Source organism: Pygoscelis adeliae, unplaced genomic scaffold (assembly GCF_000699105.1).
Source record: "Pygoscelis adeliae isolate BGI_AS28 unplaced genomic scaffold, ASM69910v1 Scaffold496, whole genome shotgun sequence".
In the NCBI taxonomy this organism is placed as follows: Eukaryota; Metazoa; Chordata; class Aves; order Sphenisciformes; family Spheniscidae; genus Pygoscelis; species Pygoscelis adeliae.
Genome location: NW_008824998.1, coordinates 147,265 through 161,214, shown reverse-complemented (window position 1 = coordinate 161,214; position 13,950 = coordinate 147,265). Strand labels below are relative to the sequence as shown.

At 55.9% G+C, this 13,950-nt stretch overlaps 1 protein-coding gene across 1 annotated transcript in view; it reads right to left on the bottom strand.

The window, feature by feature from the left end:
• Window positions 1–13,950, bottom strand: part of WWP2 (WW domain containing E3 ubiquitin protein ligase 2) — a 41,342-nt gene that overhangs the window by 12,923 nt on the left and 14,469 nt on the right. Inside the window, exons 6-9 of the mRNA XM_009326183.1 lie at window positions 13,228–13,367; window positions 10,276–10,483; window positions 3,724–3,813; window positions 1,726–1,900 (exon numbers count right to left, since the gene is read on the bottom strand). Coding sequence (XP_009324458.1) covers window positions 1,726–1,900; window positions 3,724–3,813; window positions 10,276–10,483; window positions 13,228–13,367 — 613 coding nt within the window. The remainder of the gene's footprint in view (window positions 1–1,725; window positions 1,901–3,723; window positions 3,814–10,275; window positions 10,484–13,227; window positions 13,368–13,950) is intronic.

Genomic DNA, 13,950 nt, shown 5'->3' with positions numbered 1-13,950 from the left:
TGCACCGGCCAGGGCTGCAGCGCTGCTCATCACCTGCCCACCTTCCTCTCCCACCAAGGAGGGCAGGTGGATGCTGGAGACGGGAGGGCAAGGCAAAGCAGAAAGCCCCTGCGGGGAAGCAGGCAGAGCAGGAGCCATCGCCGCTGGCAGCAGAGAGCTTGAAACAAAAAGTACAATCGTTTCATCAGGCTAAATCTGGAGCACGAGTCCCTCCCTCTGCACTCCGCGGAGCCCGGCCAGGGCAAGTCGCGCAGCGCTGGAGCAGCTCCAAAGCTGGCGCTGGTGGAGACATGAGCGAGTGACAGGCCCGGAGCCCCGTTCGGCCTCCGGTGGAAGCCCCCTCTCGCGCGCCCCTCTGCAGCAGTCCTGCAAACGCCGTGCCGAGAGCAGCAGAGCCGTGACGGTCCACCTCCTGCCACGAGGCTTAGAAGGGCTGGCGAGCTGTCCAGGGAGAGATGGGCAGGGGGAGGAAAGCGGCAGAGCAGCTTCCCGCACCCCCGGGGAGCTGCCCTGGTTGCGTCTCATGCAGAGCGGCACCGGAGGATGGACTCTGCAACCCCTCCCAGAGAGCATCTGAGCTCCTCACTGGAGCACAGAGCTTTCACCAGCGCTAGCAGCGCTGCTGGGACACGTCAGCCTCCTGGCTTTCTCCGAGAGGAGCTAAACATTGATGGGAAGTTGGTCACCCTGCTCTACCCACCTTTACTCCACACCTGCCCCACCGGCCCTCCCCACCTTCTGGCAAGAGCCGTGTTTTACACCACAGCACAGCCTCTGCAAGGCACATGGCCAGCTGACGGTAGAGAGCACTGGGACATCGCTGCTCCGGGAGGTGGAAACGCTCCAGCAGTGCTGGACCCAAGCACTGCTCACCCTGCAGCACAACGGCTGTCAGCACGGTCCTGGTTATCAGAGGGTGCTCGCCACCGCTGGAAGCCAGGTCCTGGCTCCAGCAGCAAAGGCAAGACCAGGACAAGACTGGTCTCTGCCCAGGTGCTATTGCTCTGCGGGGCTGTTGAGAGATCATTCCCTGAGCAAGGAAATGCAGCTACTCAGCCCAAATCAGGAAGGAGGGGAAGAAGCAAAGAAAGCAGGAGGAAGCTCACCGAGCCCAGCAGTGCTCATTCCCCACGCTCTCTGTTCCCCTGGCTCTTGCAGCCCTCACCGTGCCAGCACTTGTACCCTGGGCCTGCAGCTACTGCTGCTGACTCCTGCTGCCACCCAGGACCCAACTCGCTGTCCTCAGTCCAACGGAGACTTGGGGAGGGACGAGCTCAGCCCTGACAACCTCCCCTCCTGCTACAGAGCAGGCTCCCACAGCTTCCTCAGCATATGCCCAGCCCCAACAGCACACAGCAAGTCCTGTGAGCCTCACAGGTAAGCAGCAAGGCTTGGCTGACAGGAGCCATGGGAGAAAGCGTGTGCCTAGCCACGTTGGCACTGAAGGGACACCAGGGACAGGCTGCTGAGGACACCTCCCACCACCCTTCAGGGCCATGCAAGCTGTTTTATAAAAAGAAAGTTACTCCCACGGGGTTCTCTGCATGCAGCAGAGGAGCTCGTGGGCTCTCCTGTCCGAGCACTGCTCTGCCAAGCTCGCCAAGCCGACAGACCCCACGCAGGCCAGCAAGCACCTCCCCACGCGCAGGGTCTCCCAGGCCAGCCCAGGTGAGACCAGCGGGAGAGCCGGGCGAGACCTCCACCACCGCAGCCCCCGGCTCTCACCTGGTACAGGAATCTTTGGCTGAACTGCTGCATGGCTCCTTGGAGCTGGTTTCGCTGGGACTGCCACTGCTCATAGTTCCTGACATATTCGGCCGTGGGGCGCTGCCATGTGGTGGTCCGGGTGTTGTGGTCCACGTAGTAGTACCTGCCTCGAGGATCCACACGCTTCTCCCACCTGGAAACATCAGAGGAAGATGTCCTCAGACAGCTCGGCAGGTCCTGCTGGCAGGTGCCTCCAGCTGCTGTGCAGCAACTCAATGCTAATGCTGGTGTGAAGGCAGCAGAAGGAAACCCCAGAGAGGTCGGGAGGCATAGCAGAAGGCACACCCCATGGTCCTACACCGAGGAACCTCCCATTGCCCTCGCCTGAGGGCTGCCTCTGGGGTCTGGACATGCAGCAGCAGCTTGAGAACATCCAGCTGCTGCCCCAGAATGTGTTGAAAGGGTGACCGAGAGGAGCACTGGGTTGTGAGCCACCTCCCCAGCTGCCCACGCTCCCCTTGTGCTCCCCGTGCAGTGGCTCAGCAGAGGATTTGTGGTCGAGTTCTGCCTCTCAGAAACACAGGTGAGAAAAGCAGCTCATAGTCCTCCGAGGGAGAGATAGCTGAGAGCTGCCAGGGCCCAAGGGTCCAGCTACAAAGACTGTGATTTTTCATTTCACTCTGACACTACAGGCTGACTTCAGACACTTGCTCTCTGGCTCCTCTCACAAGACTAAGATACCCTTTAACACAAGGGCTCCATGCCCAGCTCCAGCATAATCACCAGTTTCACAGCTGAAGGGGCTCTTTTGGACAAAGATCCACCAGAAGGAAATAGAAAAGACTAGCAAGACTTGAAGCACCTCCCTGCAAGGGCACATGAAGCCTAGACGGGATGGCTAGACACTAGCAGAGTTTGCACCAGGATGCCGTAAGCATTCCTCCAAGACAGCTGACCTCCGACAGAGGCAAGGCACTGGGTTGGAGACCTGTGCAGGAGGGAAGGAGCACACCTGGGGTCCTCCAAACCCACCTTTCCAGGTAACAGCCTCCCTCTTTTAACACCAGGCATTTTAAGCTGTTGTAGGATCAGAAAGCGGCTGCAGAGATCACAGCTTAACCGAATGTAGCGTGTGCCCACAGGAACCTGGAGGCTCCCGTGGAGGAAAACAGGACAGGTTTGTATTTCACTTTCACACATTACGCCGGCGGTTAAAGCACACTTAGTCATTCCAGCCTTGAACAAACTCAGTCTAGAGAACAACAACAGTTTGGCTGTACCGACTTCTCTGCTTTTAGGAGCACAAAGAGGTGAGAATTCAACAAGTTTCTGGAAAGCACGTGGCCTCCAGGGCTTTGTACAGCCTTTATGACCTGAAGACTTGTTTACTCCTGCAAATGAAAGCATGGCCCTCCTGGACATGAGTTTTGCGGAGTGCTTCCTGCAGGTCTCATGGAGCTGAGCAGCATCTTCTCGAGCATAAGCAGACCCCAACGTGGCTGAGAACATAAGAGGCCTCTCTGAGAGAGTGCGGGGTCCAGCTCCAGGTTTGGGGCACACGGAGCGTGCCTGTTTCTGCTCACCGGGAGCTCAGTCCTCATCTAGAAGCATCTGTTTTTCCAGGTGACATGAGGCCCACCCCCTCCCTTCTCCTGGTCCTCGGGGGGACTTTGCTGACACCCTGTCCTAAAGGCCCACCCCTCTGCTCTGCCCACAAGTGGTTGTGCTGCTGCTCGAGTGTTCAGTGATGTTCCATGGACTGTTTAAAAAAAATAATCCTCTAACAGAGGTCAAAACGCAACAGATTGGTTTACAAATGCTGAAAAGACCTTTCTGAGAATATAGGGTGTGCTTTCAGGCCAGTGAACACTTGGTCATCTCACCCCATTTCTTTTTAGGAATGAAAAGACCTTCCTGCTACCAATCCACTTCTCCTCTTTTGTGCAGACTCCCGTGCACCTGATACAACAAGTTAGTTCAGTACGTGAGATGCCAGCTGCCCCCAGAGGCCCTTACCCTGGAGGAAGAGGTCTCTCCCACGTGGTGGTCTTGTTGTTATGGTCTACATAGTAGACTCTACCATTAGGCAGCTCTCGCTGTTCCCACCTATAAGAAAAAAAGAAATCATGAGCCAGTTGATACTTGCTAGCACAGAGACCGAACCCTGGCTGAGGTGGAGCTACCAAAACAAACTGCCCTCCGCGATGCCAGCCGGAGTGGTGTGCCTCCTGCCGCAGGGCCCCCCGGGCCCCTGCCGCACCACACAGCGCTCCAGGGCCAGCTGGGGAGAGCAGCACCCCTCAGGAGGGGACGTGGAGGAAACCCGAGGCAGATGAGATGGCGCCTGTCCTCTCCTCAAACACAGAGATGAAGCGAAGGGGTTCAGCTGGAACAAGCAACGTGGATCCAGCAGCCTCAGCCCCTGCACCTGGGGGGCAGCGAGAGCCAGAGCCTTGCTACACGTAGGACCAAGAGACTTTGCAGGCACCCTCGTCTACTTTAAATCATGCCCGAGCAGCCTCCCTAGGAAAACTGTTTGCTGTGTACCCATAGACTCAGGCTGTAGCTGTGCAGCCAAGCCTCCCCCCCAGATCAGTGAGCTGTGAATAATTAATAATCACCTTATTACCAAGAATGTCCAGAGAGCTGCATCTGGCGGATTAGCAAGCCTACCTCCTTGCATTGCTTAGCTACAGCGTGCTAACCTTTATTTAAAATAAAGAATGACAGCAGGTCTACATGGCAGTTGCTTGGCTTGCTAGATCAGGACGATCAGAGACGTGCCGCAGCAGCCTGCTTTCTGAAAACAGGCATAATTTGGAGCATAAATTCCCGATTTCCTCCAGAAAGTAGGAGGGTCGGCATAAGATTTCACACAGGGCCAGTTTTATGTCCTGTGAGTTTTTGATGTAGTTTTTGTTTGGTTTCTCTTAATACGTCTTTAAAGGGGAGCCTTTGAGTTTGGGCTGGGGCTGAATTTTCTCTTTGGCGGTCCTCCTGCTCGCTGCTGACAGATACTGCTTAAAAACATCGCGTGGCCACAAGGCACTCGGTTTGGAGGTGGTCCCTAAGGGGAGCCGGTGCAATAGGGAGGCCTGGCTTTACACAGCTACACTGAAAACCATTCTTTGCCTTAATTCATTCATGAAAGTTTATGCCCTGGCAAAGGTAAAAGCTCCGAGGAGCACCGTGCCTTCCTGTCAGCTTTTATTCTGCAACAGAGAGGCGAGCCAGCAGCTGCTGACAGATAAAGTGTTCTCTTGCCACACTTCTGCTCCCACAGGTCTCCCTCCCAATTCAATCTTCAGTCTCAATTAATTATCACAAAAAGTCCTAGGAAATTAATATACCAGCTTCTGCTGTGACAGCAAGGGAACAAATCTGGGCTTGCAGAAAGCAAGAAGCCCTTAAGGAGGAGACACATCGAGTGTCAATGTCCCATCGCCCAGGCTCACACCATCCCTGCTCCCCCTCAAACCTCCCAGGGGACAGTGAAGCCACCAAACGGTGACCTCAGCCGCAACCACAGATCTGCTGTGACCACAGGTCGCGTGCATCACAGCCTTGAGACCGCTCTCGAAAGAGGTGGGAAGGCAGAAACGGGGAGAGCTTCAGCCGTGTTTCCAAGCCCTGGCAGCGTGCCGTCAGCTGGGGACCCCAGCGGTCCAGCAGCCACGCGGGCAGCCTGAAAAACCTCTGCCCTGGGCGGAAGGCAATCTTGCACTCTGAGATAAGAGTCAGTTCCCCGAAAGCAGGAGGGGAATGTGAATGCCAGGCTCAGGATTTAGCAGAGAGACTGTCTAACCCAAATCAGAGCTGTTGGCTTCGCTCCTATGGGCTTCTCAAAAGCACTGTCGACTTAATGCGTATGCAGAGACCAGGTGACATCTGAAGATAAAAGCCACCAGTCAGCAGCACTGCATCTTTCTCATCCCTAGAACAGATCTAGGGTCACCAGTGGTTATCTCTGATGGAAAGAGTCCAAAGCAGGACCTATTGCGCCTGTACACCTTTGACAGCGAGGGGCTGCCAAGCGTAACACCACCCAAAGGAGCGACCACGTGAGAGCGGAGCCGGCACTGCCCGGTGCTGTTCTGGGATGAGGAAGTCTTCGTCTCTCCGCCTGGCAGTCAGCCCTTTTCCTGGGTTACCCCTGGGCAGCGTTGGGTGTTGTCAGAGGGGAAACGCCTGGAGTTTCCTGTTCGGTAGCAATGAGCTCAGTGCTTCATGAGCATAAAAGCACCAGGACAGCTAAAAGACTGAAATCTCTAAAGAGAAAAATCAGCATAGCTGGGATTTCTTGAAGACACAAGCATGTCCACCCCATGAGATGGACGGCAGAAGGTCCCCGGGCATCTTCAGGGAGAAGGCAGAGCTACGAAGTGCCGCTGGCTGGAGAGCTGCCCCCACTGCAGGCAGAGCTTTGGGAAGCCCCTTCCTAGACCTGCACTGCAGGTGCTTCAGATCGCCACCAGCAACCAGATACAGATCCGGCACAAGGCGCAGGTGGAGGAACACTATTCGCAAACAAAACTCCAAGGCACAACTCCACTCATGAGACTTTGCAGGAGTCGGCATCCTGTGAAAACCCTTTAAGCATCATCTTTCCGAGGTCAGTTGTACATAACAGCCTCCTTTGGGCACATCCAGAGACTGCAGCACCACTCGCTGACAGTGAGGACAACCCCAGCCAGATGTCCCACCCGTTCTGTCCACGCTGACGTGCGGTGCTTCAGAGATGAACGGGACCCCAGCCTTGTGCACACAGAACCAGTGGTGCCAGCAGTCGTTACTGGACAGGACAGGTCCTCCAGACTCATTAACAATGGGTTCTCTGATCAATACACCTCTGAGGACTTGGAAGTCCTTTATGACAAGAGGCTTTCAAGCCCCCAGGTACCATTTCTCTGTGACTGTAGAGACCAGAAATCCCACGATGAGGCGGTCCTTGAGGGCAGAGGGTTTCTGGATCCCTCAGATAACTCCTCTGGGTGCCCTTGTGACTGCAGAGTCACGCAGGACTGGGGAGAGCTGCTGGTGGCAGCTGATTTATGTCCACTGTCCCCATTTCACAGCCTATACAAACAGGTGACAAGTTCACATGCTCCTCAGGTCAGCAGCTCCCTGGTGATCCGAAACGTAAATTTGCTGAGGGCTGCCTCGCCCTACGAACAGTGAATCGCCACCGTTAAACAGCAAGCTGTGACGAACTCTTATTATCGCTGACACACAGCAACAGCCTCAGAAACAGGAGCACTGGGGGCAACCCATCCTTGCTCAGACCACCTTGCCCAGCTCTTCACAGGCTTCAGCATTTTCGAGCTTCCCTGCATCCCGTCTGCCGACCCGCAAGGGACAGCTCAGGGAGATGTACGACAACGGGCTCTTCCTCTGGGGAGCCTACATCCAGCTGGCGTTCCTCCCCCGTGCCTGCTGCCACATCGCCACCAGCAAGGAAGATGAGCAGTTTAGCAAGCGCTAGATGGTGGGAGCTCTCACCCATGTGCACCACTGCTGCAAGCACGAAGCGTGCGACGTGTCGGCTCCCGCTAGCTCCCCTCCGACCGACCGCAAGGCTTGCCATGGCAGTGGATACAGGGAGCCATGGACGGTGTGAAGTGGCAGTGCTGAGGCAACCCTGCAGTCCAAACAAAACGCCCTCCTTATGTAAGAAACCACAGCCCCATGCCTTCTGCCAGGCAGCATAATGTACCTCTTTGTATGGGCGAGACAGCGCTGCGTATACATAACGACCGTCTGTCCCCCACGCAGGATCATCACTGATAGGAACCAGATGCAGGAGCCAGCAGCTCTTGTGCCCTCCCCCCTTTCGCTATCAGTCCGCTCGGAAACCCCTATGTGAGAGCCGGGACCCCACGCCGAAGGCCTTGAGAGCTGCGACCGGCTGCTCCTGTGCCACACACGCTCCCCAGCTTCGCAAGGAAACATGCTCTGCCCAAGCCAGGAGGATGTGAAGGAGGTTCTGGGCACTGTCAGGGCTGGAATTATTCAGAACACCTTCCAGCACCCTCCAGCCCCTAGAACAGACTCCCGGTTGTGTGAGAGATGCCTTTGTGCCTGCCACATCTGGTGCAGATGTTCAGAGACAGCTATCTGAGCAGAAAAAATAGCTCTGAATCCCCACATGAACCCAGCCGCTCTCGACTCCATCTGCACGCAGCCTGGCGCAAGCAGGGAGGCTGGGGCTCAGCGCACCCACCAGCACACAGCTAGGAAAAGCTGCCACCCCTCCAGAGGCTGAAGGGAAGTCGAGCGTGAGTGCTTTCCACGCTCCCACGGATAAAAGGAGACTCTTGGAGAATGAAGCAGGGCTCCTGCAGAAAGCAGGAGAGACAAGACAGCTTTCCAGCTCTTCAGTGCCAGAGCGACTGGCTGCTCTGCCGGGGACGTCACTCCTGCAAGCGGCAAAGCAAGAGCGATCATTCGGGGGCTCTGCAGCACTCTCTGCACAGCCATCTCTGCAGGAGCCAGGCCAGTGAGGGGCTATCCTGCACTGCTTTCTGCGGAGCACGCTGCTGCCAGAGCCGAAGTGGCCTGGTTTTGTCTGCATCCCTTCTGCCGGAGACATCGCTGCCTCCACCAGCCCAGCCAGCTGCATCCCCATCTCCCAAGCTGGGCCCCAAACCACTAGTCAAACCAATACCCTGGTGTGGTGAGCCAGCCAAAAATCAGCTGCCCTAGATCAGGTCTCAAGAGATCCCCAGAAGCTCATTTATACCACCGCAGGGCCACAGTGTTTTGTGCAATCCCTGTTTAGCAAATCCCTGCTTGTGCAAACCCCTGTTAGCCCAGAACCTGGTCTGGCCGCTCTCAGGGCAGGGCTTGCACCACGGAGACCTCAACGGACTCAATTCTCCACTCTCCTTCAACTGGGAAGACCTTGATACTTGGTCTCCATCTGACCAAGCAGGTCAGCTGCTACCCAAGCCAGCCCAGCATGAGCATGTAACTCGGACGGCACATGCAAGAGGGTTGCTGCCCTCTTTCCCCCCTACAAATCCTACGGTCAGGACAGGGAGGGACAGATACACACGGTGCTAATCAAAGGTGTATCCAGAGATCCAAATTCCACAAGCTCAGCCTGGAGGACAGCTCGCTACACCTTCACTGCTCTTCTCCAGCCGTCTCCCAAAGTGCAACAGTTTTATCCTCCTCCCTGCTCTGACATGCACAATTTTCTGGTGTGTGAGCACCGCGGGGAGACAGGCACAGGGAGGACACGGGGCCACCCTTCCACCCGGCTGGACCAGGCAAATGCAAGCCTGGCATGTCTTAGAAAACAGGGCTTGCAACCTCCCCGAGCCTCCGGAAACCCTAATCGTGAGATACCCTCAGGCTCCTCTCCGCCCTGGGAAAGAAACTACAGCCTGTTTCCACCTGGGGCCGTGCAGAGGTGGGGAAAAGGAGACCTTCAGTCTACCTGGTAGGAGCAGAAAGGGGCATAAGCTCTGGCTGGAATAAAGACCTTTTTCAGAGCACTGGACTTTTCCAGCTGCCTGGAAACAGGAAGCGCCCAGGCCAGAGAACAGAAACCCTCACACACCCCGCATAAAGGCACACTGAGCCGTTAACCCTAATTACCTGTGACTGACACACGAGCGAGGCCCTGACCTTCCAGGCATCGCCTCAGCCAAAGGAAAATAAACAGCTCCCTTCATACGAAACACAAGCCATTTTCAAAACCCCCCCTCGCCTCTTTGCGTTTTCAGTCCAGAATTAAAGGTGTCTGAAATACAAGGGGAGAATGACCCAGCTGCAGCAGGAAGGGGGGCTGAGCCCAGAGCCTGCCCACCACCCCCACCAAGAGACAGCGAGCCCACCGGCATGGCTCAGCCGGCCCCAGCTCTCCTCCCAGCCCCTTCCCCCACATCCCACGGAGGAGGAGGAGGAGGAGGAGGATGCAGAGCATCCGCACCAGGGAGACAAACGGGCACAGCTATAAGAAGGTCCTGCCCACCGCCCCCCAGCAGCGGCCAATGCCTCCACGGTGTCTCTGGAGCGCATGTTCATGCCCTCCTGCTCAGAGGGAGCTCCCTGGAAATCCATGCTCACTCTCTCACGCATTTTCCTCTGACTGATCCCTTCAGCGGCCCCAGGAGAGCAGAGGACTCTGCTGCTCCCCTGGGCATGGACACCGAGAGGCTGCTTGCTGCAGAGATGCGATTCACAGTTTATTACCCTAGAGACCCAGAGCGGACACAGATCAGACCCCGGCCCAGAGGAGGAGAGAGGAGCCCACAGCACAGTCACAGGCTCTGGCCTAAGGAGGACAGGCTGTGCCAGGGGAGCGGGGGGCACAGGGATCCCTGACAGGCACTCCCAGGCCCCCTCTGCTCTGCTGAACACCAACATTTCCACTGACTCCTGGTGCAGCACAACCCGCTCCCTCAAACATCCTCTTCTTCCAGCACACAGCAGTGCCCCAGTTTGCTCGTGTCCCCCCAGCCGCCCTTCCAGGGCCCTGCCTCCCTCCCCGAGGGCCACAGGCACTCTGTTGTGCTGGCCCTGTCAGGGGACAGAAAGTCTCAAGCAGAAGGCAGAGCTTACCCGGGGGGCAGAGCATCCAGGGCTAGCACCGCTGCCCGGGCCGGTGGGGCGCTGGAGCCGGAGGCTGCCTCCTCTGCCTCTCCAGAGCTGGTAAGGGCAGGAGCGACAGAGCTGTCAGCCACGCTTGACGCCGCCACGGTCGGTACAGTCTCTCCCGCTGCCGGCCTTTCCTCTTCGATGTCTGCAGCACCCGCTGCGTCTCCGTTCACTGGAAAAGCAGAGGGTAGAGACATTAACACCCAGAAAGGGTAACGGGGGGCCCGTCTGGTCTACCACACCCACGCAGCCCTGGAAGCAGAGCACGTGGTGGATGGCAGCCGCTACCACCCAAGCACGGGACCCACGGTGCTCCCAGCCTGCAGCAAAGGCAGCACACTCCCTTCACCCAGCAGTCAGATCCCTCTGTGAACCACTGCCGCTGCCTTTTGTCCCGAGACAAAGGCAGAGGGTACTTTGCATTTGCGCTCAGTATCTCTTCTGCCACTTGCAAACATGCCGCATGCCTGATGGGAATTCAGGTAACGAGCAGGAGCCCAGAAAGGGCCGGCGCAGTGTTCCCCCCAGGCAGAGGGAAGCCCGGGCTCAGCAAGTCGGCTGCTGCACTGGTAAGAGCTAAACGTTGCTGGATTTCACTGAACTTCTGGAAAAGGGAATAGACAGAGCAAAGGAAAATTACAAAGAAAACTGATGAGGAGGAAAATGCAGACCAGAAAAAAAATGAAAGGGGATTTGTTTGACAAATATTTATTAGATAGCCAAAAAACCCTGAGACTTGGCAGTCCAGCAGAGGATAACTTTCGCTACAAGACATCCTGGCTTCAGTGGCAAAGCAAAAGCATTAAAAACAAACCAGCAACAAGTAACAAAGAAGTAAGGGATGCAGACAGAGCTCCACAAGTTAGAGTTGAGAAATGTAGAAAACTGTAAGGGAAGTATCTGTGTCTACAAGCCCAAGTATTTAGAATTATTGTAGGAAAAAACCTCACAACAGTATAAACCCCCACAGACGGGAGACTGAAGAACTACAGACGCTCTGTAGAAGAGGCAGACTACTCAGGACGCTTTTGCTTTGCGGCTGGAGTGAAGCAGGACAGCATCCTCCAGCAGCGGACGAATCTTGGCACACAGCATCAGCAACTAAAGGAGCCCCTCAGGCAGCATCTACGGACGATGAAGGTTTCCAGGTCAGCAGGCTCACAGCAACTTCCACCGGAGTCCTGCAAGACTCGGGTGAGGAGGTCTCTGACTGCTACTCATTTCTAGCAAGCCTTGGAAAGGGCAATTTTAGAAGCTTCCCACACGTTGTGCTAATCTTCAAAGGGAACCTGCAGAATGACCCAGGTAACTACGCTGTGATCGGTTTGATCTCAGTCCTGGACACAACAGGGGAAAAGCTGATCCAAAGTTCACCTGACAAGGAAGGGCTCCGGAGGGAACACAGCTAGGGCTAAGCAACGTGGCTGTGGAGAAAACATGCCATGAAATAATCTCCTTTTATTGTCGAATGAAATTACAGCTTTGAGTGACAGATGTAATGGGGATGTTCTTGCAACAGTCTGCTCAAAAAACATGATAATATCACCAAAATGTACTAAACTGAGGAGGAAGAGGATGGTTTCCAGAGGCATTCCACAGAGCGTAAGACCGGGTTGTCCAGCCCTAATCCCAGCAACCTGAAACACTCATCTCCCATCCTGAAGTGTAAAATCACCACCAACGGGACTTGCGGGAGACACAGAGGTAGGCAAGTGGTAAACAGCGACGAGGACGGCACAGTCATAAAGCCACTGGGGAGGCTGGGGCTGGGACAATAAAACATGTTTTAAATAAACCAAAGCCAGGGAGTCAAGTTGTAGTCGCAGGAACAAAAGTTGTCCACAGCCTGAGGGAGCGTCCCCTGCACAGCGAGGACGCTGGGAAGGGCTGGGGGGGCACAGGGGACACCGCGCAGCATTCGCTCCTGGTACAGCGCTGCGCCAAACAGGGCAGAGACGAGCCGCAGCCCCGGGGAGGAGAGCACAGACCGGGAGTGACAGCGGAAAGGCAGCATTTCACATCAGCCTTCCGCTCCCCCGTCTCCCTTCCCAAAATGGGTTTTGGCAAAATTGAAATTGCGTGGCTCCAGGTTTTTCCAATGAAACGGAAAAAGAAAAAAAAAAGTCTTCCTTTTGGGTTGAACAAAACATTTCTTTCTACCCGAAACAAAGCACTCTGCTTCTCCTTCCAGGTCTCCGATAGAAGCAAAAGAAAGGATGGCCTGCAAAAGCAGTGCAGGGGAGCAGGAGATGCCACACTGCTTGGCCAGCTCCATGGAGCCAGAGAAGGAAAACAGATAAACCGCTTGTAGCTTCGTAGTCAGGCACTCAGCAGGTCCCAGACCCCGCTCTACAAAGTATTTATGGCTTGGTGAACAAACCCAAGAAAAGACAAGAGAAACCCTTCCAGAAATACCCTCTGGCGTAAGAATCAGCCCCCTTTTGAGAGGCTGGTTTGTGCCTTCTCTGGTGCTCGACATGACAGCTGCTCCTCCCCACGTCGGTGGGCAAAGAGCTCAAAACATTTTTGCTGAAAACTGATGGGCAAATTCAGCTGAATGCTCCCAACCCTGAAAAAAGTCCACCCAGCTGTGATAACTGTCCTCCTTGCTGTGGCATCAGTGACATTGCTGTCCCAGTATCCTTTTAAACACCTGGTGCTGGATGCAGTATTTTTTCTCAGGGAGACTCCAGAGAGGAGCCACAGAAATTATTCACGACAGGCAGAACAGATCCTACCAGCGCACTCTGCGGAGCTGCCCAGCTTATCAAAAGTAAAATCAATAAAAATCAATCAATTCACAGGGAGGAAATTCCCAGGCACTACAAGATCTGTTATCTTAGCAGAAATTCATTTGCTCCCACAAAACACAGCCCCGAGCTCTGTCCCCGCCACCTCCCACGAGCACTGGTTCACCTGTGCCGTTGGCCGTGCCGTTGGCCATGCTGGCGTGCTGCGTGCTCTTGGCCTGCTGCCGGTGCCGGCTCCTGGTGCTGGGACTCTGCTCTCCGCTCCCCGCGTTTTGCCTGGCCACTCCACCTGCATGTCGGTGCGTCCTGCAAGGGAAAGAAACACGGGAGATGAGACACACCACTGGCCTCACAAAGAAAACCCTACTCCTGCCTTTTTGCCTCCATCTTGTGCTACTTCTCCCGCAGCACAGCCATCGGTCTCTCCCGAGAACAGCCAGGATGCAGCCACATGCCTCTGCTCCTCCGGCAGAGCCCTGAACTTCATGCTGCTTACTCGGACCTGCCAGCCTGCCCACGGGTCAAGGCACCCGACTGACGTGGCGGAGTCCCACGGAGGAGTAACCTGGGTGCCAAAAACCTTGCTTTTGTTTGCAGGTGCTCACCCCGGCTGCCCCACGCGCTGAGGAACGGCCCCGGGCACCCACATCCAGAAACCTGCTTGCAGCACCAAGCCTCCACAGCCCCCGGCAGTTTGCTCCTTCCACCCCTGCAATAAAGTTCCCAGGAGAGATCCCACACCAGCGCCAGCTCCCGCACCGCGGTGCCGCGCCAGGCGCTGGTGGGAACCCTCACCGTGCCTCCCGCCCGGCTACAAGCTTTGCACAAAAGCAGGTGAGGAAGGTGCAAGTGTTCACCGCTGCCGGGACAACTGGGACACGTGGCCTCT